At 41.2% G+C, this 24,104-nt stretch overlaps 1 protein-coding gene across 1 annotated transcript in view; it reads left to right on the forward strand.

Annotated features, from left to right (window-relative positions):
* Positions 1 to 23,783, forward strand: part of CRACDL (CRACD like) — a 54,384-nt gene extending 30,601 nt beyond the window's left edge. The window contains exons 5-11 of the mRNA XM_056861985.1: positions 176 to 337; positions 1,204 to 1,272; positions 5,087 to 5,314; positions 8,429 to 10,052; positions 18,545 to 18,738; positions 22,657 to 22,795; positions 23,622 to 23,783. Of these exons, the coding sequence (XP_056717963.1) occupies positions 176 to 337; positions 1,204 to 1,272; positions 5,087 to 5,314; positions 8,429 to 10,052; positions 18,545 to 18,738; positions 22,657 to 22,795; positions 23,622 to 23,764 (2,559 nt within the window). The 3' untranslated portion in view covers positions 23,765 to 23,783. The remainder of the gene's footprint in view (positions 1 to 175; positions 338 to 1,203; positions 1,273 to 5,086; positions 5,315 to 8,428; positions 10,053 to 18,544; positions 18,739 to 22,656; positions 22,796 to 23,621) is intronic.
* Positions 23,784 to 24,104: the final 321 nt, after the last annotated feature.

Here is a 24,104-nt window from a genome sequence, read left to right on the forward strand (position 1 = left end):
ATCTGAGGGAAATGGGGCTACCGAGGTTAAGAGAAATTGTAAAGACAGCATTTGCTGATTCACATTACTTTTTCTATGTATGCATGCACTCATGGGAAGAAACAAATTCTTATGAGCCAGTCGTTTGATGGTAGCAGAAATGCATAAAAAATGTGCTTGAAACATTTTGTTGCAGTTGAAACTGCAACAGAATTGGAAATTTGGCCGCTCTTCTCCATTTGGAACTCCATCAAAGAGAGTGGATGATGCTGGGATGAGTTCAGAGGATGACGGGCTACCCAGAAGCCCACCTGAAATGTCTTTGCTACAGGAAATTCTGAATTCCAGAACAGCACAGGTAGGATAAATTGCAATATTAAGAACTAAAGCATGCCATTCAATAATGTTATTGTGAAAACAAAGCAAAAGGACAGGGGAGTAATATATTCTGTTGTGTTTAGTAGTTGGTTTTCCAATTTATAGAAACAGCCAGTCAAATAAAAGACAGAAATGAGTGTCACAGAGATGGATAACCAAGAGTTTGTGCCCAGACTTGTCCATGTGCCAGAGTTTGTGGGTGGCAATTTCTGCCTACCCAGTATGCCACATCTCATGCTGTTCCTGGCAGTCCTCTGATCTTCTGGAGTCTGGGGAAGGGCTGCACCAGGAAAGGGGAGATAAAGCGAACGTGTTCTGTGATCAAAGCTCTGCTTCTGGTTTGCTGGATATGAGTCTGTAGGTAGGACCCTGCTCTGTTAAAGGCAGGCTATTTAGAAAAATGTACAAAGGTAAGGATTCTAAAACACACCTTGATAGAATATCTTTGGCAAAGACTTATTGGTTATAGCAGATTATTCCGGAATATATTTGGCTATTTGTTTATTTGGACTGGGACGCTGTATCAGTGCCAGAAAAGTAGCAGAGAAGTTACAAGAATGAAATTATGACTGATTTCAACCTGTTGATACTTTCTGTTACCTAAGAAACATACAGTAATGTAACATTGCTTTAAATCAGTATTGTTATGTGGAACCTTCACTCCCCACCCCAAAATTTAAGATTTTCAAAACTTCATTACTAATTCTTAGAGCTTTGCCGAGATTTTCCACTTGTACCTTACATTTTCTGTATCCTGGTGTACTTTGAATAGCATATAACTTCTGTGTGTAATTCATCTCATTTTTGTCATCCATCGCTGAATCTTTTCCTCATTCCACCCCACAGTTTTCTGACTCTCACAAGCATCTTAGCTCTTTGAGTTTAGCTGGAACAGGCAGTGAAGAAGAAGAACAGGTAACTTTAATCTTATATATTATATGTATATTAAGGGGCAGAAACACAACACATAATGGCACTGATCCCAGTCCACTGTAAGGCTCCTGTACCTCCATAGTACTGTACACAAGGAGGGGATAGAACTCTCTTCTCTGAGAGGTTAACAAAAAGCTCCCTGCCTAGGGGCTTACACGACTGCATTATAAATACTGGAAGAGTTCATTTATTTACTATACTTTGCCCTGCTTTGAAATTTCAAATGCAAAATGGAGATAGAAGCAAAATGGAGACAGACTTAATCAGATTACTTCTCAGTATGGGAAGTCAGCATCATAACACAGGGGAGTCTTGAGTTCTTGCGCATCCTCTCCCAATTTTCCTTGCCCAGAACTTGCATATGATCAGGGCCAATATTCATCATATAATCCTTAAGAGTCATGAATCAACCACAGTTCCCCATGCTGTGTGACCAAATGCAGACTTAATTACTGCAGTACACTGTCTATGAGGGTGCCTTTTGAAGCTTCGGTTGGTACAAAATGCAAGTTTACGTAACCCCCTGGTTTTACAGAGCTACACCCTTCCTTATTCACTTACAGACCCTATTCAGAATGTGAGTTACTGCCTTTTAAAGCCCTGAACAATTTGGGACCAGTTTTTCCCTTCCTTCCTCTGCCTGCTGCCTTTTAGTATTTCATGTATTAGATTTGTCACTGTAGTTGTTTTACTGAATTTTACTCATTTTTATTATTATAAGTAACTTAAGAGGGTTTTAGTGTTAATCTGTTTTTTGTTGCTGGAGAGGAAGGTTTTTTTTGGTTTCTCTTTTGCTCTCTTGTTGAATGTTCTGTTCTTTTATTCGGAAGCCCCCTATGAGAGCCATTTAGGCTAGATATAAGTTTTAAAAATAACAGTCCACTAAGTTGGGGAACAACGATCCCCTTATTCCTTTCTAACTGCCTGATCGCTGTTCCATCTACGATCTAACCCAATGTTCTTTGCTGATGGTGACAATTGGTCTTGAGAGACCTGGCTCTGAACTTAGTCAGCTCTCAGCCAGCCCAGCATGAGCTAAGATAATTTCGGAAATAATGTTTCCCCCCCCCCACACACACACACACACATCTTTGAGTAGAGTGAATAGATGCCTTTCTTTAATCAGCAGCACACACACCCAGAAGACTGAAGAGTATTTGTAGTAGCCCCTGAAAGATCACATTTAGATATTCTCAGCTGGAAAAGAACTAAAGACAGTCAGCATGTGGTAGAGGGAGAGTGCAGCAATGGGGATAACGGAACTACTTAGCTCTTTTATTACTTCCTAAGTGAACATTTACTTGATGTACTGAGTATACTTTTAAACCCAGGGGGTTTAGAGAATAATAATGCCTACTGCTTTGTGCATCACTTTCTTGTGGAACGCGCTGGTCCGGGGAGCAGAGCACAAGCCATAAAACTCCTGTTCTTGGACTTGTAAACTTGCTTTGGCCATGGACAAGTGATCAGACCATTTAGCTCAGTTTCCAAGTGTGGGAAGTTTCAAAGGGTGGCCATGTTGGTCTGCAGTAGAACAGTTAGATTTGAGTCCAGTGGCACCTTAGAGACAAACAAGATTTTCAGGATATACCGGTAAACGTCCGAGAGCCAAAGCTCCCTTTGTCAGTGTGGGTAATTAGTGATGAGTTGAGCTTCAGCAAGGTATGGCTGTAGACAATTTTATACATGCAGTGTTAACTGTTGGATGACTTCAGAATTAAGCAGTGACTTACATGCATTAAACAATGTCACTGAACAAACTCCATCCATAGGTGGGATTCTGTGTTCCTTCACATTGCCTTAGACATACTACGGTGCTTTTCACATTAAGTCAAGACTCTGTGTGATGACATGCTGAGTGCTGCACATACATTTGAACCAGCCCTGTCGGACAGAGCTGTTCTACTGAGAACAAAGTTCTCCCCAAAAGCAGCCTGTGGAGTTGTGTAGCCCCTGGAGGCCTGGCCTGATGGTTCATCTTGACTGCTGCCTCCACATATCCCAGTACCATGTATGTAGCAACAGAGGATTATATGTACACACAAACACATGAACACTCATGAAGCTGCCTTATACTGAATCAGACCCTTAGTCCATCAAAGTCAGTATTGTGTACTCAGACCGGCAGTGGCTCTCCAGGGTCTCAGGCAGAGGTCTTTCACATCACCTACTTGCCTAGTCCCTTTAACTGGAGATGCTGGGGATTGAACCTGGGACCTTCTGCATGCCAAACAGATGCTCTACCACTGAGCCACAGCCCCCCCCCCAATGTATATTATATTTGTAATATACATATGTAAATGTATATTATATATAAATGTGTGTGTATATATATATATTTGTAAGCAGATAGTGGCATTGTCTAGTGGAGTTTCTTTGTTTTGGTTTTATTATTGTGGAACTTGTGAATTTGAATTTTTATTGTGCAAGTCTTTAAGTCCCCTGTGGGGAAAAAGGAGGGTTAGGAATATTTTAAATAAAATGCGGCAAGAATATGTCTACATAAAATCCTATCAGGTTTGTGAACAGATCTCTTCTAAGAAACATTTTAAAAGATTTTAAAAGATTTATTCTTCAAATTCATTTTTTAAATTACATTGTACCTGTGAATGGGGGCTAAAAATTGCATATAAAATTCAAACACAATCATCCTTTAAAAAAATGGGAGAAAACCAGAAAATTAAACCTCTGTTGCAGAAAGGTACAAAATTTTGAAGTACTCAAAACATATGTTTGTTGACGTAAGGTACTAAAATTTTAGATTGCTTGTAGGCTCTGTTGAAGGAGAACGTTTGGTAAAACTATTCCAGTTTCACAGTGCCATTCTAATATTTTCCTAAAAAGAAACATGACTTTGTAAAAAGTATTTTCTCTTTGTACGATAGAACTGGAAAATGGAATAGGCAGGAATGCAGTGACTTGGATGACTGGGAATGGGAAGAGCTATCCCTTCAGTATCACTGTGTCCAATAGTAAGCTAGCTGGCCTTTGTCTGGATAACAGTAACTGCAAAGGCCATCCACTGATCAAGCAGAGAAGCTTCTCAGCTATGCAGAAAAATATGACTTCATAAAATAACCAGAAGACAAGAAAACCCTTAGCAATGGTCAGAAATAGCAAAATACATTCCAGAAGAGACAGAGTGGTGAGATATCTTAGTGTCAGTTAAAGGGGGGGGGGGAATAAGCATGCTCAAGGCCCTGGGTGGTTTGAGGGGGACATTTTGAGATGTGAGATGGAATTTCCAAATCCCCCAGTCCCCATAATTTCTCACTGGCTTTCTTCAGTCTAAATATGATTCATAATTTCTAAATGAAATGTGAATGTGAGGGCAAGGTAGTCTTGTTTTAATTTACTAAATGAATATCCTGCCATGTGTTCTCAGTAGAGTTGGCAACTTTGTGTTTTACTGCCTTAACATGATAATTCTCCTTTGCCCTCTTGTACTTCACTTTTCTGAATGTTGGCATCTGTATCATAAGAAAATGAAAATTTCAAAAGGTTTATTTGCAAGTGTCTATTAGGCAATCCATGCAATGAATGGAAAGCCACTGCGTGTGTTGGCTTCCTTATTTGACTACATAGGGACAGAGAAGCCTACATACAAGTACAGCTGCTTGTAAGTTTTAAAGTAGATAGCTTTCTCTAGGAGAGAGATTAATGTCTGAGTGAGGAAAAACTATATGTGTGAGAGAAGCAGCTATAGCTGCTGGTTGTGTTGCTGATCAATTAAAAAACATTAAAACTGTGACTCTTCTATGTAACACTTTTCCCCCCTGTTGGGGTTCTTGTTTAGGTCACATCAAGCCCCTGGAGAACCTGTTCTGCAGAATGCCAGTTATTCCCCAGGAAGTCGAGTGTTAAAATCATGGCTGTACCAATCTCTGATGGCAGCCTCTCACCTCCTGCAGATTTTGATACTCCTGCTGAGTTCACCACTGTCTTGGATAACTCGGCTGCTAAGCACAAACTTTTAGTAAAGCCACGGAACCAGAGGTCCAGCAAAATGAGAAGACCACCTTCGGTAATGAAACAAAAAAATCCAAGACATAATGCCCATTCCATTCTCTACCCTTATTTACGTTATTGCTTCTTTATCTTGTATAATGAGAGCTGCATGTATGTTTTTCCCAGAGAGTTAAATACACCTGAAAAGCAGAACGCTTTCAGACTAATATAGTGGAAAGGAGAGCTGGTAAAGTTGAAGTTGTGTCTGAATCTGCTACTCAAAGCTGTCTGCTTCCAGTTTGTTCCTAATGATAGTCTGTAATTTGTTCTGTAAGTCTAAGAGCTAGAAAGCTTGGGGAGAGTAGAAAGTAACAAAATATAGCTGGAGCAAGAGAATTTGTGGAACGGTTATTTTCAGTGCAATCCTAAACAGAGTTACATTCTTTTAAGCCCACTGACTTAAAGTCATTTCCGATTCATGGCAACCCTATGAATCAATGTCCTCCAAAACCTCCTGTCGTTAACAGCCTTGCTCAGGTCTTGCAAACTGGCTGTGGCTTCCTTTATAGAGTCAATCCATCTCACATTGGGACTTCCAACTTTTCCTAGCATTATTGTCTTTTCCAGTGACTCTTGTCTTCTCATGATGTGACCAAAGTGTGATAGCTTCAGTTTAGTCATTTTAGCTTCTAGGGACAGTTCAGGCTTGATTTGATTTAGAACCCACTTATTTGTCTTTTTGGCAGTCCTCAGTATCCGTAACACTCTTCTCCAACACTGCATTTCAAAGAAATATACTTTCTTCCTATCCGTTTTCTTCATTGTCCAACTTTCATACCCATACAAAGTAATAGAGAATACTATGGCATGAATAAACTTGATCTTGGTTGCCAGTGACACATCCTTACACTTAAGAATCTTTTCTAGCTCCTTCATGGCTGCCCTTCTCAGTCTCAATCTACTTCTGATTTCTTGGTTGCAGTCTCCCTTTTGGTTGATGATGGAGCCAAGGAATAGAAAGTCTTGAATAGTTTCAATTTCCTCATTGTCCACCTCAAAGCTGAGTAATTTCCCAGAAGTCATTACTTAAACACAAAGCTGCCTTATACTGAATCAGACCCTTGGTCCATCAAAGTCAGTATTGTCTACTCTGACTGGCAGCAGCTCTCCAGGGCCTCAGGTAAAGGTCTTTCACATCACCTACCTGCCTAGGCCCTTTAACTGGAGATGCCAGGGATTGAACCTGGGACCTTCTGCATGTCAAGTAGATTCTCTGCCACTGAGCCACAGCCCCTCCCCAAAGAGTCTTCTTGATGTTCAGCTGTAGTCCGGCTTTGGCACTTTCTCCTTTAACTTTCAGCAGTAGTCATTTCAAGTCTTTGCTATTTTCTGCCAACAATGGGGTATCACCGGCATATCTCAAATTGTTAATGTGCCCCCCCATTTTCACTCCACCTTCATCTAAATCTAATCTAGTTTTCCTTATGATATGTTCTGCAAACAGATTGAAGAGATAGGGAGATAAAATACATCCTTGTCTAACATCTTTGCCAATTGGAAACCATTCTGTTTCTCCATATTCTGTCCTAACAATAGCCTCTATTCCAGAGTGGACTGAAAAAGGTGTAATGTTACTTAGGGTTGCACTGTTAGCTTAGTTTTTTGGGAACTCACCATTTTGTTTGATCTTAGGACAGGTAACAATAATTCTAAAGAAGCATCAAAACAAGCCATTGTAAAATATACCAAAACATAAGAGATATGAAACTTCATTTCACAATCAGCAGCTTTGGTCAACAAAATCCAGGCAAAATATATTAAAGCTGCTCACATTTCACCCCTATTATGGGTTACCAATTTGGACTAACTCAGAGGTTACTTTTTCTCTTGCTGGCTCCATGAGTGTTCCAGAATAAACTCATTTTATAATTAAAACAGATTGAAATAATTCACGGTTAAAATAACAGATCAGTTTGGGTGATAAAAGTAGGCCCTAAGGTATGTTTTGTTTTGTTTTATTTATTTATGTATAGTTTAGATTTATATTTGTTTGTTTGTTCATTTATTTGTTCATTTGTTTATTTAAAACATTTATTAGCCGCCTTTCTTCCTGATGGAGCTCAAGTTGGCTTACAATATAAATACAATACATAAAAATACATAAAACAAAAAATTAAAATCACAGTTTAGGACTGCTTCAATCAAATGCAGTCCTAAATAAAACCATCTTCTGCTGCCTCCTAAGATCAAAACTGAGGGGGCCCAGGTGCACCTCCTTGGGAAGGTTGTTCCATAATCATGCAATCGTACTAGCTGCTTCATCAGATTGTCTTTCTTTTATCTCATAGTTGTTTGCATATGACTCTCTTGGCTTTAACTGATGCTGTTTTAAATTGTTTTATAGCATTTCTTTCTTGTTTTGTTTCTGGTTTTTGTTTTACTGCCTCAGATTTTTTAGGTGGAAAGGTGGGATATAAATATAATAAAGAAATAACTGCCACAAAAAGTTGGACTTCTATATAACGCAAATATTTGACTTTGTTTGGATGTTCAGTCTGTTTGCAGAATAGATTTCAATGATATAAGCAGATAAATATAGCATTACAGGAAGATGCTTAATAAACTGATTGCTGTAAAATAATCCAGTGTAGTTTGCCAGTCCTAGAGTCATATTTATACAGCAAGTTTTCTGAAGCCATATTATAAATACCTCAGATATAAATTCATGATTTATGAGCTTTCTGAAAGCATTGCTACCACCTGAAAGCAAAAAAAAGATGTCAAATATAAAAGATTTCAGGTTGTTGCATCTTGTTACATCTTGTGAGATAATAGGCTGAATCGACTGATCTACCCCCCCTTTTTAAACCAGGAAAGATATGAGAGTAAGAAATATGAAACTTTGATTCATAATTTCCCCCCCGTTACACTCCTCTGGTTCACCGTCTCTGTTCAGTTGATGTAGAACAAAGTTTTTAAGTAATCTCATTCCTTTTTTTCTCATGCATAATAATTTCTCTGTGTGTGTGCTGTCAAGACTACGCAGTAAGAAATGGATGTATTACATGTTTTGAAGACTACCAGGGCAGGGTAAACATCTGGTGATTCTGCCACCTCAGCTGGGAGCAAATCAAAGTAAGTAATGCTTTGATGCAGAGAATTTAAAAATATTATTGTTCATTTCTTGCAGAAGAGCCTTTCGGAGTCTCAAAATGACTTGAGCTCTACCCCTGAGGAAGATGAATGTGAAAGGAAAGAGGCAGTGGCTGAGCTGGCCTATGAAGGTGTCAGTTCCAACTGTCAGTCCCTGACAGAAAGCACAGCTTCGTCAAATAATGCAGCGTACTCCCAGCAACTTGAAATGTCAAAGGGCCTACAGCCTAGCTTGAGTCACCAAGATGAAAAGTCTTCCGTGCTGCCCTCTGCTTCTCCGTTGCACTTGCCTCCCTGGGAAAATATTTCTGAGGGTTGCCAAACAGCGCAAGGATTATCACACACCGTACCATCGTTGCCCTCTTCTGAACAGAAAGAAAATATAACCACCCTCCATCTTACTCCAGAACTGAAAACACAAAGGGACAAAGAGGGCTATGAAACACAAAAGATATGCTCTGGGAATTTAAGTAGTATTTTAAACCAGGAAAATAAACACATTTCTGATGTGCCTTCCAAGAGCATCTTGCTGTCTGATAAGAATGTCTCAAACAAAACCGATATTCTCCCTACATTAGATGAAACAAGCAAAGATGTACAGAAGGATGCCCCAGCACTTGTGGAAGACATTTCCAATAAGTTATCTTCTTCATTGGCTAACTCTAGTTGTCTTTTACCAAAAAGTTATTTCCAGCTTACAGATGTAACCAGTCCTGAGAATAGTAGTTATTCTCAATCACCATGTACAGCTCTTTCATCACAGAAAGGCACACCTTCTTTCTGGACTCCAGTCAAGACGAAACCTACGCAAGAGCTCCCTGCCTCTGATAAGGAAAACGGCCCTCCAGCACCACCTGGTACATTGATTTTGGGCGAGAAAACTGAGAAAGAAGCCTGCGAGCTCAATGCCTTGAAAAGATTTTCCGTATCATCATCTCGAGAGAGGCTAAGGACTGGCAGCTTGAACATGAAAGATAATGCAGAATGTGAACATCCAATAAACATACAGGCATTGCTGACCAAAATTAAAAGCTCCTCAAGAAATGAGAAGCTGAATGAGACAAGCACCTCTCAAGAGAATAAGAGCAGTAGCAAACAGACATCTCCTCCTCCACAGTCAGAAATGGAGAGCACAGGTAGGGGATTAGGTAGGGAGGTGCATGAGCCACTGCCCCAGGCCATAAATCCAGCATCCGTGCTGAGTAGTTCTGGCAATGGCCTGCCACAGCAGTCAAGTGCTAGCCAGTCAGGCTGTGGAGATGAAAATCCATTTCAAGTCAAACTGAGATCGACTTCATTATCGCTGAGATACAGAGACAGCTCCTCACGGGAATCAAAGGAGACTAAAAGACACAGCGCAGAGTTTAACTTAGAAAAAGAAGGGCTGCCTTCACCTTTGTTGAAAAGTGAAAAGGCAGAAGTGAGAAAAATAACAGACATAAATATCAGTGACACTTTAAATGAAACCTGCAAAACTAAAACAAAGGCCTCTGAACAGTCCAGTGTGAAACCTCCATTGCCAAGGAAACCTGTTTTACAACACGTTATTACTGGCACTAATACCAGCTTGGAAAAGCAGGTAAAGGTGATCAAAGGCTCTGAATCAAAAAATGAAGAGGAGAAAGGTTTAGAGAAGAAATCTGGTCCCTCTGAAGTGCCTGGTAAGACTTCTGGCTTTTTAAAAAACATTTAAATAACTTTTGAAGCATACTACACATTGCATGGTGTGTGTGTGTGGTGTGGGGAAGGATACAATTCATTAGGATTCTACAGAGCTCCGCCCCAGACTCATGCATCCCAGCCCTCCTCCTTTCACACACACCCCACTCATCCAACAGCAAAGGGCTTCATGCCCAACGAGGCTGGAGCAGTTGGCTCGCCTCAAGTCCTGGGGTTGGCTCCAGGTGCAGGGGATTACAGCCACCAGAGAAGACAAGCACGGATGAGGGAGAGGTCTGTATGCGGGTGGAATTGGGAAAGAACGAGCCATGAACTTGCAGGGGCAAGCACAGGTGAGTTGCATGGGCTTGAGGGGTGGAGCCCACACTTTAAAAAGCTGTTGATGAGTCAAGGCCGAGGACAAAGCGGGCTGAGAGGTTCTTCCACAATGGGAAGCCCAGCAGCCAGGGAAAGAGTTGAGTCCAGCTGTTCCTCTTCTTCCCATTCTGAGGCCAGTGCAGACTCACTGGAAGCCTCAGTGGAGAGCAGAAAAGGGCAGGTGGGAGCGCATGGAGGGGAGATGGCCTCACAGGTACTGTGCTTTCTATTTAGGGTTGCCAACCTCCAGGTAATAGCTGGAGATCTGCTGTTACAACTGTGTTGTAAGTAGAGTAGATTTCTAGCTGCTTTGAGTTTGTTGTTTTACTTTTTAAATTGCCTGTAATGGTGTAAGAGCTTATTTTCTTTTTTGCTCTCTCGCAACCAATAAATTTGTTTATATTACTTAAGCAAAGGTGTGAGTCTTGTCCCTGTGTTGCTCTTCCCTGCCCAGAACTAACCTGCAGGCTGGAGGAGAAAAGCCTGAGTATTGGGAAATTACAGGCCGAAAATAAAGGTCTAGGTCTCTCTCTCTTGCTTCTTGCCTTGAGGAAAGACTAGAACCGTACATGGTTCTAGCCGATAGAGATCAGTTCATCTGGAGAAAATGTCCCCTTTGGCAATTGGACTCTAAGGCATTAAAGTCCCTCACCAAACCCCGCCCTCCTCAGACTCTGCCCCAAAAACCTTCCGCCGGTGGCAAAGAGGGACCTGGCAACCCGATTTCTATTTGAGGCCTCCTGTACCGCTGCTGTTCATAAAGTGAGGCAGAGAATTCATTCAGTTTTCCAAGCATTTGCAAATGTGGTTGTTCTTTGAGGTTTTTAAAATGTGATCTTGTACAGAGGTTCTCTGTTTTTTCTGTTCGAAGGTTGGTACAGTGCCAGCTGGCAGCCATCCTCTAACCCAGAGTTACCTGTATTTCAGTGGTTTTGTCGGCTATGTAAATAATATGGCGCACACTGTCTTTGAATAAAATTGTCTTTAAGATTTTTTAAAAATAATATTCTTGTATTTTACAAATAAGTTCCATCAATGGTGTTTTAGATGCAAAAAAAAGTTGTTGACTTGCAATTGTAGCCCGTGACTTTGTACATGAATAAGCAAAAACTTTTACTAATCATAATTCAGGAGGGTCTTATGTTTTAAATGTGTGGAATAAGTTATGCCAGTGCTGGGCCATCATTTACAGAGCTAAATCCTAAAGAATGAATGTCATTATAAAGTGTTCATTCATAATAAGTTCAGTGTATGCTGCTTCAGCAGTACAAGTAGGCTATATATTTGAATCCAGTTTTCATTCCCCTTTTTATATGCCCCTGGAAGTTAGGAAATGTGTGATTTCATATATTCAACGGAACCCTCTTTTTCTCTAGAGCACCGTGAACCTCTTATTTATAAGATTTTAAGAGGTACTCCAAATTAGAGAGAGAGTAACTTCTATAAGGAGCCCCATGGCGCAGAGTGGTGAGCTGCAGTACTGCAATCCTGACAGAAGTTGGTTTCAGGTAGCCGGCTCAAGGTTGACTCAGCCTTCCATCCTTACGAGGTCGGTAAAATGAGTACCCAGCTTGCTGGGGGTAAAGTGTAGACGACTGAGGAAGCACACCACCCCATAAACATAGTTTGCCTAGTAAACGTCAGGATGTGACGTCACCCCGTGGGTCAGGAATGACCCGATGCTTGCACAGGGGACTACCTTTACCCTAACTTCTATACAATGGAATTTGGGTAAAATAACAAAAGGGCGACAGTCAAACAAAGCCTTTTCTATATGCAGAAGATAAAAGGCCTGATCAGCACATGTGACAAAATGCGGTGGTAGATTCCTGAAGTGCTAGAATAGATTGTACTGCTTCAGAGTGAGGGAGGGAATCACATTTTTGAATGCTTCCTTACATTAAACACAAAAACGTAATACAAACAAAAAAGAACACCATAACAACAAAAAAACTTTCTCCCTGCTGTGCTAGTTGTTTTGCGTTCATTTATAGCTTGCCTTTCTCACTTAGATTCAAGAGAAAATTACAAAATATGAAAAGGAATTCAATCAGACATCAAAGACTTACAGTATATAGTACAATAGGATTACAGAAGTTGAAAACAATGCAACAAAATCTGCTAGAGACAAAATCTGTTAGGGTTATAAAGGCAGAAGACATTGTAGTAAAAAAGGAGGTGATACATCCATTAAAATTACAATAGGCTGCAATACTCACCCTTGCAGAAAAGACCAGTTGAGCTGCTCCATTATACTACAGTTCTAATCCCTTTATAAGGAAGCCCTCCTGAACATTTCTGTTTTGCTCATTCTGTGAAATTATAGAAGTGTGGGGGCCTTCCTGACAACCTCAGGCAGGTCGTCTCCAAGGTGGGAACTACCAAGGAGAATGCATGTGAACGGGCACTTGCTGGTCTTACCCGTTTGCAGGGTGGGACCTTCAGAACGCTATGCTCAAATAAGAGTAGCTGTTGTGGTGGGGCACAGCAGTAGAGATGCTCCTGCAGGTGTGTTGGTACAGGGCCATTAAGGGCTTTGTAGGTAATAACTGTTACCTTGAATTGAACCCGATAACTGGTCGGTAACCAGTGGAATGTCTGCAGAATGGGTGGAACATGCATTTTCCACCGAGTGCCAGATAGCAACCAGGCTGTAGCATTCTGTATTGACTGGAGTTTCCTAGGTGACTTCCTTGCAGCAACCACTTCTGTCACATGGCATATTGCTCCAAAGAGTGACACACAGCATCAGCTTTTCAGGGGGTGTAGAGGGCTGCTAAGGGGAGAAGAAGGCTAAAAAATTGCTTCCATGCTTTTGTGCTCTTCATGTATCCAACCCATTTTTTTTTTTTAGTAATTCAAAAGTCATGCTTAGAAACGGGCATTTTCACTCATTACGAAAATGTTTGCTGTTCAAAATGTGCTTTGAATGATCCAGTAAAGCTTTGCTTGTTTATTCGGACAAGATGTGCAGAATTGTAGAACCACAAGGGGAAAGAAAAGAGTATTCCTAGCAGCCTTTCCCTGTGAACTAACCCTCTCTCTCCCTTTTTCATCTGTCCTCTTATCTGTCTGGATACCTGAAGCATAAAATCCAACCCCCCCCCCCCATGTTAGCATCACAATAATAGTTTTCTGCCTTTTAATGGTATCCCAGATCCTCTCCTTGAGGCATGCCACCTCACCCTTCCTGATTCCTTGTATAGAGAGCCTGCTGGTGATCCCAAAATAAATCAAACCATTTATAGCTTTTACTTGTGGTGGTTGCAGACAGAAATAACAATCAGGCTGTGTAAAAAGATTCAGGGTTTCACTCTGGCTTACGAATTCCCCAGTGCTTTGCATTGCCAGAGTGAGCCACAAATGCTCACTAGACTATAACATGACAGAAAAAACAAAATCATTCAAGGTGACCTAGTGTCAGGCAAATGAATTGAAAGTAATATGTTACAAGCAATTATTCAGAGAGCACTGTGCCTGCATTCCTTCTCTAAACTCAAAGTTTCGAGCAATCTTAGGCTCAAACGTCACGTGGTGATGGCAGTTCTTTGTGCTTAAACAGAAAATGGGATTGAGGAGTTGACTTTAAAGAGCAAAAAATAGTGGGTGAGTGGTGGGGGAGGTTACATTGGGGGGGGCTGATTTGTTTTGGGGCAGTTCTAAAGATCTGCTACCATCACATGTAGTTTGGACATCACAAAGTGGCCATATGCCACACACGTCTAATTTAGGGGATGTGCATCAGATCATTGTAGCCCTCACACGCAGGTCCATGCAGTTGATGGGCTACTGTGGAACTGCAACTGATGGTGCAGCCTGCATAGGTGGTATACTGGGGGGCGGAGGACATAATAATGGTCTGGGCTGATCAGGCCAAAAGCTTATATAGAAGTTTAGACTTCTGGTATTGTCTCCATCATGTGTAGTATTCTGATTAATTAAAAGATCCCATAACCTAATCCTAAATATCAACACTGAGGTCAATGTCTTAGAAGGGGGTAATTCTGCTTAGGATCACACTGTAATTCTCTTTACTCATTTTATGTTGTTTAACAAATGATGCCTGTCAATGGAACATGATGGTTTTGGGTTGTGCTTTTTTTTTTTTTTTTTTTTTTTTTAAGAGTATCAAAAGAAAATGAAGACCTCGTCTCATTTATATAGTAACTTTTCTGTGATTGGCAACATAGTTGTTATGGTGTTAAAAATGTCTTGAGCCGCATCTCTCTTTGTTTTTGTTTTTTATTTCTTTTTATACAAATTTCAATTATATATTTCTTATTCTACATACAATGTTTGTATAACATACTTTTCTCATTCCCTCCCATCCCTCCCATCCCCCTCCCTAGCCCCACTCCTTCTCCTCGTAATTTTTAGTCTCTTGTCCCCAGCCACGGGCACAAAGTCTGGATCTTCCACCGAATGTCTTTTCTTCCTTCCACTGATATCCACTCTAAGTAGGTCTTCCATCTACTCGTGATTTCCCTGCTCTTGTCTTCCCATGAAGTCTTCTGGCGCATCATCTCGACGATATCCGACTGTATAAATTCAAACAGATAGTTGTGCCAGATTTCTATAGTCCATTTACTTTTATCCTTCCAACCCAGAGCTATTACTGCTTTGCTTGCTAATAGCATAGCCTTGAGTATGGCCTGATCCCTCTTATTTACCCCCGAGTTCCCTGTTGTGCTCATTAACATTAGCTTAAAATCTATGGTTAAGGATACTTTACATATTCTCCTTATAATTTCTAATATTTGTGTCCAAAAGTCCCTAACCTCTGGGCATTCCCACCACATGTGGGAGAACCAACCTTTAGATTGTCTACAATGCCAACACATGGGGCTTAGTCCTGGAAACATATTTTCTAATTGCGCTGGTGTTTTGTACCATTTTGTAAAAAAATTATGTTCCAATTCATTGAATTTAATCACTTTTATTTCCTCTAGTCCTTTTATAATTTTACATGCTGTATTTTCTGATATCTGACCTTCCTTACTCCAAGTTTTTTGTAAATATGTTATTGTCTTATCTTTATTTGAAATCATTTTCCTGTAGATTTTTCCTGCCAATCCTTGTTTTGATTTTTGCATTTCTTTATATATTTCTTCCATTGGTTCCTCTGACCATATTTCCCCTTTTTCGTTAATCATTTTAACCCTTCTATAAAGGCCTGTTGTTTTTAGTCAATGTTGCTTGCCTATCTCTTCTACTATCTCCTGTAAAGGTTTTAGGATTCCTCCTCTGTACATATCTCCCAATCTATAATGAGCCACATCTCTCTTTGTAAAGGTGATATTGTTGCACTTATATTTTATACTGAAAACATAATAATAAAGTAACAATAGCCAGTTCAAAGATGGTTAACAAATGAAGGAAGAACAGTAAAAGACAGATTATTATCATTTTTTGTTGAAGAGTTACCTAGCTGCCTCCTCTCTCTGGGAACGTGCAAATGCAAAGTGAGATCTGAGGTATCTGAGGAAGAAGTGAGGGATCTTCAGGTACCTGTGAGGACATCTCATTTTCCCCTGTATCCTCCTACTCCACCATTTCCCCTTTTCCTTCTCTGGCAGCCCCCTTAGGCTCTCTCTCTGTTCCTGCTTCCTTTTCTCCTTCCCATCCACCAGCCAACCAACCTTTATCTAACCACACACACACATACCCCGGTATTCAGCTTTTTCCTTCCTTACCTCCCCTTGATAGCCTCTCCCCAAGAAAAGTCTGGCCAAGTTGTACAGTGGCCCCCAGGCCTTGGTCGGACTGGACCAAGTTGTGTGTATAGTGAATTTATGGTAGTCGTCCTTGGACTTGACCCCAGTGTGTACTCTTCCATCAAAGGACATTACAGTGGAAGGGGGGGTGGAACCTCTCCCAGGGCTATTTCAGCCTTCCAATCCACTCCTGTTCCCCCCCCCCCTCACACACACACCAGTTTGCTTTACAGAAGAAGGCTTGGTAATATTGTTGTAGTTGCCTAGCAACTCCCTACAGCTGCTAAGAGTTCAGTGGGCATTCTTTTATCAAAGGTGCAGGCATTGTTTCTGTTATTTTGTGGTGTTTTAATCCCTCCCTTTAGATTTCAGATATTCTGCAACCCTGGGACTTCCCTCAGGTTTGTAGAGCATCCCCCAAGTTTGTCCCTAGCTCTGTTTTGCATCTCTATTAGTCATACTATCGATGGCATGATTTGGAAATAGATATATTGATTGTGCATATTGGCATAGACAGATTTTTCCAGGTTTGGGGCAAAAAAGTATATAGGGGCTTGGAGGAGGTACAGGTACCAAAATCCAAGCTGGTAATTTCCAGAAGTTTTGAATAGAATGTTTAAATGTGGTGGCTTTAGACTGCTTTGCTTCCTTCACACACCTGCTACAGTCTACCTAGCGCTATCACTAGTGGCTAGAACAGTGCTCAAATTATTGGTGACCTGGGTGGAGGCATCTTTCCTACCTTTTGTGACTCCCCCCCCACCCCACCGCTATTGTCTTTAAAAAGCTGCAGACGGTTTTTTTTCCTGTAGTTCCATTCAAGGGTGGGAATCAAGGTATGGGGGCTGTGGGTTTCATTAAAAGTCCTTGTCTTTCCTCACTTAATGCTGGAACTAGTGTACAAGATGGGTTTGCAAATTTGTGACATTGTACGTGCTTCATTTCTCTCTCTTATGCCTGCTCTCTCATGCTGGCTTACAAATCCTCTCGTGCATCTTTACATACTAAAGATTTCATATCGAGTCACTAATTGTGCACCTTCTTTCTACCAATCATATGATTCTAAAGGTGGTGTCATGCAGAGCAATGTCAGCTGTACATTGAAGCGCCTATTTTTGCTCGTTTTTTTAGACCCTTCCTGGCTTGTTTTACTGTACCATCCATTGCCCTGAGATGCAGGAAACCCATTTCTAGTAATGACTTTTCTGTCTCTTTCTTAATGCAATGAAAGTTTTCCCTTAATATGTAGAGAGTGAAGCTTGGTAGCAGCCGGTAGTAGAATTATGAAGTGGCAAAAGAGGCTGTACCACTTCATACTTGCAAGTACAGAGACTCACATTGAAATGCTCCCCCATATAAAAAAACTCTCCAGTAAACATTAGATGTTACAGAGGGAGGTTCTGGCCTAGTCCTTCAGATGCTGTTCTAATTTTCCAGTTACAGGGAATTAATATTGTCGAGGAAATCTGAAATGGGTTGTCCTGTATCTGAAGTGGAAAACGGTCCATTCTGCTCAGTGGCTCTCATTGGAACCTTGTTCTGCTACATGTCTAAACAATGCCTAAGAGTACATATTTTTAGAAAGTGTTTTTGGCAAGGTCCACTCATTGTAGCTGCACAATTGGATATGAAACTTCAGGGGGTAAAGATGCAAAAACATTTACAAATGAAAACCTACCTTACAGTAATGAGTCAAAATGCCTAAAGGAAGTGAACCTCAGAGTTGCAGAGGAGCAAAGGCTTTTTAATTCTCTATTTTTGTAAATCAGAGGAACGGAAACATAGAATGAAAGCCAGTTCCCTGAACCCTGTTTCATCTCTGATTCATTTTAATTCTGGGCTCAATATGGGCACAGTGCTGAACCTTCCCTAAGGATTAGATAGCATACAAAATTGCTGTAATTACTAGTGACTAACATATTTCCTATTCTGCTTACCTTGAGCTTGGAATGAAAATATACTGTCAACTTCTGGGATACCACAAGGGCCAGGGTCATTTTACTACTACTACTACTACTACTACTACTACTACTACTACTAATTTGTTTGTTGTTAGCCACCCTGAGCCCTGCTCATGAGGAGAGTGGGATACAAGTATAAACAATAAATAAATCAACAATGCTGCAGTTCAGAGTGACATCGACAGGTCCCACCTCATGACATCACTAGACCCTCTCCAATGACACCACCAGGCTTTGCCCAGTGATATGAGTCTCAAGGCTTAGGTTAATGGGGTCTGGGGAGTCCTGGTTTCTTTCATTGTACCGATGTCATCTTATCACAAAAGTGTGACTGCTGGCGTGCTCTCCATTGCGCTGTGCATCCCTGGTGAATGCTTCCAAAATGGAACAACTGTTTTGTTCTGTTTTTTAAATAACTTCCCTCTCAAATTCTCTCCACAGAGAAACGTGTGCCTTCTCCTGTGAGTGCTGTGGATATTTCAAAAGGAATGGAAAGCCAGACAATACCAGCCTGGGTTACTATAGCAAAGCAAAAGCAGAGAGTCATAGAACAGGAGTTTAGCAGAGAAGAAAAACCAGTGGTTTATTCTAAGACGGATGCAGAAAAGCAAAAAAAAGAGATGGAGAGAGCAGAGGTGATCACACTTATTTGTTTGATTTCTTTCTAATGTTACAGTGGCTTTCTTTGCTTATCTCACTATTGTGATTGATTCTCTGAGATCTCTTGTGATTGCATATTATCATTATCTGATGCAATAAATTTAGCCACAGAATGCGAGGAAGCTTAGCCTGAGTGATGGTTACTGGTTGAAGGTCACCCAGTAGGATTCTGAAGCATGGCAAAGTAGGATTTTGAACCTGGGAATGTAACACTGTAGCGCCACTGCTCCACACTGGCTCTCATTGTGAACCTAAAGCACTTTGATGTACAACACAAAGGCTGTGTATAGACTATTTACCTTTTGCTAAGATTAAGGTAAAATCATAGAGCTGGAAGGGATCGCCAGGGTCATCTAGTCCAACCCCCTGCACAATGCAGGAAATTCACAATTACCTCCTCCCCCACACCCCCAGTGACGCCTATTCCATGGCCAGAAGATGGCCAAAAAAGGATCCCTGGCCAATCTGGCCTGGAGGGAAATTACTTTCTGACCCCAAAGTGGTGATCAGCATTTCCCTGGGCATGTAAGAAAGGGCCACGAGGGCCAAACACTGACACAACTCTTCTTGCCCTCCCTCTCATGATCTGCCTAAGTTCACAGAATCAGCATTGCTGTCAGATGGCCATCTAGCCTCTGCTTTAAAATCTCCAAAGAAGGAGAGCCCACCACCTCCCAAGAAAGCCTGTTCAACTGAGGAACGGCTCTGATTGTCTGGTATTCTGGCTGAAAGGGATATAGATGTCTTTCTTGCCAATCACAGCTCCATTTCTGAATAACCCAACTTTTTTTCATTACTCAAATTTCACACTGTAATTGTGGCAAAACTTGCTGTCTTGTTCATTGACACAGGCACCTGTTGGATAGTACTTATTACATCTTACAAAGGTATGTAGCTGCCTTATACAATGTCAGATCACTGATTTTTCCTGGCCCAGGACTCCACTCCAGATGGCAGCCAGTCTACAGGGAGCTCTCTTATCACTCCGGGCACCAGACGTGATGCCCTTTCCTCCATATTATGTAGTTTCTGCATTTTCAAATTTGTTTTTTGGGGGCAATATATATATACCCATCCCTCCCAATCACCAGACTTCAGATCTCCTGTGGGTTTTTTCTTTGTTAAAAAAGCAGGAAGTGGGTTTTTTCCCATAGGCGAATGCTTCACTTCATTCCATTTGTACAATTGCAATAATATGGTTGCTAGGAAGAGCCGAGAGCCTTTTAATTGCTAGAGCATCGCTTCTGAATGTTGCTCATGCAACACAGTTGGCATAAGGGAGCCACTTTTAAATCAAATATTCATTCTGTGTGGCTGTTGTTTGATTTACAAATGTGGAAATGGGAATGCAAACTGCATCCACAAGGTGCAAAAAAAACCATACCCTTGCTATGGCAGCAGAAGCCGCAGCAGCAGCAAGATGGTGGGGCTGGCATCTCCACAGCCCTGTTCCATTGCTTCTGCCCCCTACCTTCTCCTCCCCACAGCATGGCTTGACAGGGAAAGTGGGAAAGCCCTTTAAAGGGGATACAAGGGGGGGATAGTGCAGGACAATGAACTGCCTTGTGCCATTTTGAAAGTGGAGCTTAGCTTAGTCCCCCCTCATATGGTAATGTCCCCACAGACTCTCCATGGATTCCCCTTTGAACTAGAATAAAATATTTATTTTTAATCTGGTTTAAAGGAGAAAGTCCCAGGAATGCCACAACCCTGTGGACGTTTCCCTTTAATGTGGGGGCTTCCTACTTTCCAGGCAAGGAAAAATCCCCGCTTGTGTGAAATGAGCCACAGAGTCAGTTCTGAAAGCGCCTTAAGTTCCAGTTAACAGAAAATACCCTTCATACCTAAGTTTAGGAATGTTTGCATTTCCCCCCCTGAAAGTCTCTTTCAAATCTGCCAGCAGGGAGGGTTGCAAACAATTTTGATTACATGTACTGGAAGTTTAAATAAATATTTGTAGGATCAGATACATACATATATTTTACAATTCATTTTGTAGGGGGGGATCGTTTCCTTGGCGGGGGGAAGGTTACCTTTTCACATGCCTACAAACTTTCATAAAGACTTGAGGTGGTGAGAACTTTAGACTTTCAAAACGGCAATGGAAAAAATGTCAGGATATAGAAAAATGAAACGAATCAGAAACCTTTCTTGTTAATGCTTAAGGCCAGCACTGTGATTTAGATTTGGAGCTAGGGTCGCTAACTCCAGGTTGGGAAATCCATTGAGATTTGGGAGATGGAGCCTGGGGAGGGTGGGGTTTTAGGGAGGGGAGGGACCTCCGTCTTACCAGTCAATTTCTCCAGCCATTCTTTCCAGGGAAACTGACCTCCAGGCCCCACCTGGAGGCTGGCGAGACTATTTTGGAACATCATATATGGAAAAATCAGACTCGCATGACACAGTAATGGTGCTTTAAAAGGGTTTTACCCTGTTCTAATCCTTACATACCGCTTCTCCGGTAAATTAATGTTTCTGCATTGCATTGTGATAATGACTAGTTCAGCCTTTAAATTATGAAAAGAAGACAAACTACGGCAGCTGTGGTTTAATCAAAACTGTACTTTTCCCCGTGGTTCATCTCTGTGTTGAATGTTGCTTTTGAATCATACCTCAGCACACAGTAGCCTTCAGCCAGATTAGTAGTACTTATAACAAAGAATGACAACTTATCTGATTTCTTAAGAAATTTCCAAACAATAACGTCCAGGCAAACTTCCATTTTTAGTCTGCAGAATTTCCTTTGGACTGTCCTGGGTAGATATGGTCTCAGAGGAAATGCACAGTGTAATCCAATATAGGGTTATATTTTTCTATGCCCATTGATCTCAATGGATTTAGAAGGGGTTATTCTGCTTAGGAAGGCACTGTTAATCATCATTTAGATGACTGTAAATGTGCACTGATTTTAGCAGCGTAGAATTTACTTTCTTATGCACACACTATCTTTCACTTGCAGGGGATAAACACATCTTCTGAACATTATTGATACCTTTAGTTTATTTGAATGTTGTTCTGGAAGATGTTCGTATTTTCCGTTACACATTCACTTTGGCAGATGGAAGTGATTATGAGCAGGGAAATGGTTGGAAAGATCTTTCTCACCCCTACCCCCTTTCCATTCAAATTAGCAGGTGCTTTGTGGCTTTAAAAAAAAAAAAACCTTTGGGACAAAGATGCGCACAACTGTGTGCTTCTCTTGAAAGAGCATAGAATATTACTGTAATTCCACAGTTACCTCTTGTCCATCACATGCCTTTTTCTGTCAGGCTTTCTTTGTGTTTGTCCTCATTGCCAAAGAGCAGAAATCATTGAATAATTTGTAATGGTGATTACAACCTATTTCCAGGTAGTTGTAGTTACACAGTTCAAAATCTTGAATACAGATTTACATCCTAACAGCCCACAGAACATTAAAATGTTTTGGAGCGCTTATAGGTCAAACGACATAAACAGGGCAGGCAAGTGCCATGTGACAGGATTATTCCATTGTTGAGAAGGAGAGTCATATTTTGGTTCTTGTAGGTTATCCGGACTGTGAGACCGTGGTCTTGGTATTTTCTTTCCTGACGTTTCGCCAGCAGCTGTGGCAGGCATCAACAGAGGAGTAACACTGAAGGACAGTGTCTCTCCACTGTCCTTCAGTGTTACTCCTCTGAAAATGCCTGCCACAGCTGCTGGCGAAACGTCAGGAAAGAAAATACGAAGACCACGGTCTCACAGCCCGGATAACCTACAAAAACCAATGAACTCTGACCGTGAAAGCCTTCGACAATATTTAGTCATATTTACTCCTGAATTCCTCGTGTTATTTTAAATCCTTGCTGTGGATCTTTCACGCTCAGTTATTTCGTATAGTATTATCCCGCTTTCTGTCCCCCACCCCTTTTTAGGAAGCTGTCAAGCAACAGACAGACCCCACCCGGAGCACTTTGCCATCCACAGTTCCTTCTGAAGAAGAGATGAAAGAAACGACATCTAATACACAGGAGCTGCTGCCCAGAGCTGGCTTGCTGTCACATCATAGCCCTGGTAGGAAATCGAGCATTCATGATACTGATATAAACCCCAGGTCGAATGTGCAGTCCCTAAAAATGGAGTTCCACTCTTAGGCAGTGGCTTCCCTTCTCTTTCCAGCTGCAACCCCTGTGCCCCAGAAAGGCAACTCTTGAGGGTAAGAAGACCGTGAAGAATGGCATTTGATGAGGCATGGGGGCTGCAGCTCTGAGTGGGGTGGGTAGAAATGGGAAATACCACCTCCTGCCACTGGTATCAGGACACCATCGGATCCAAGTCAGTATTCCCAGTTCATGTTATGTGTTCATAATATTGGGGAGGGGGTTGCACCTTTATTCTAAAGAATACTGCTCTTTGCAGGCCAAATTTATTCCCCTTTCTCACATGTCCTTAATGTGAGGGCCACTTTGCACCCTTCTATTTTTAAAGTGTGCACCTGAAAACAAAGTGTGAACGGGATAAACGTGTTTGTAAATGCACGTATTGTATAAACAGACACATGAGAGAGTTAGGATCGGCTCCTGTTCCTTGCGGAGTGCCTGTTTGGTAGCAAACCTAGTTTTGCATCTGTATCGTGCATGGAACAGCCCAGGCACTCAATAAACGTGTCCCTACCAATGTTGGTTTTGATGAAATTAGCGCTTGTACGCTACAGAATTGCCTTTGTAGCAAAGATATTATTCATAGGACATTTACCACAGGCAAGGTTCTGAAAATTTTACTGCAGTTCCCTGATGGCACCTCAGTGTTGTAGCAGAACAGTTAAGACGATAAGGGGAAACCATGTATAACTGCTGGGCCCTCAGATGCTAAGGTGGAAATATTTTTGTTTTCCGCACAGTTCAATATTCAGTGCCGTCGGAAAAAGAAGACATGAAGCTGTTTAAGAATGTCACTCATTCTTCCTCAGATCAGCCATCGTGGATGGAACTTGCCAAAAAGAAATCTCAAGCTTGGAGCGACATGCCCCAGATGATAAAATAGGGCAAGCATTTTATACTGGTAGTAGTTGCTACTTAGGATAATTTAACACACTGTTTTAATTAAATTGATAAAAAACAGTTAATCACAATGAAATCCACAGAGCATCAAAGAGGCTTTAAAACAAGAACGTGGAGGAAGAATTGTTAACCATGTTTATATGTTTAACCCACTAGAAAGGTGTGATAAAGGCCTGCTTATCTCTTGAAGAAGTGTCAGAAAAATAGTCTTCTGCAGGAGTTATTTCTTACTTTCTGCATTTCTTTTTCCCTGCAGTGTGATTTGTCACAAACATGCCTAGAGTGTCTACTAAAATGTGTTAACCATTGTTTTACTAGTTAGC

Source organism: Euleptes europaea, chromosome 16 (genome assembly GCF_029931775.1).
Source record: "Euleptes europaea isolate rEulEur1 chromosome 16, rEulEur1.hap1, whole genome shotgun sequence".
Lineage (NCBI taxonomy): Eukaryota > Metazoa > Chordata > Lepidosauria > Squamata > Sphaerodactylidae > Euleptes > Euleptes europaea.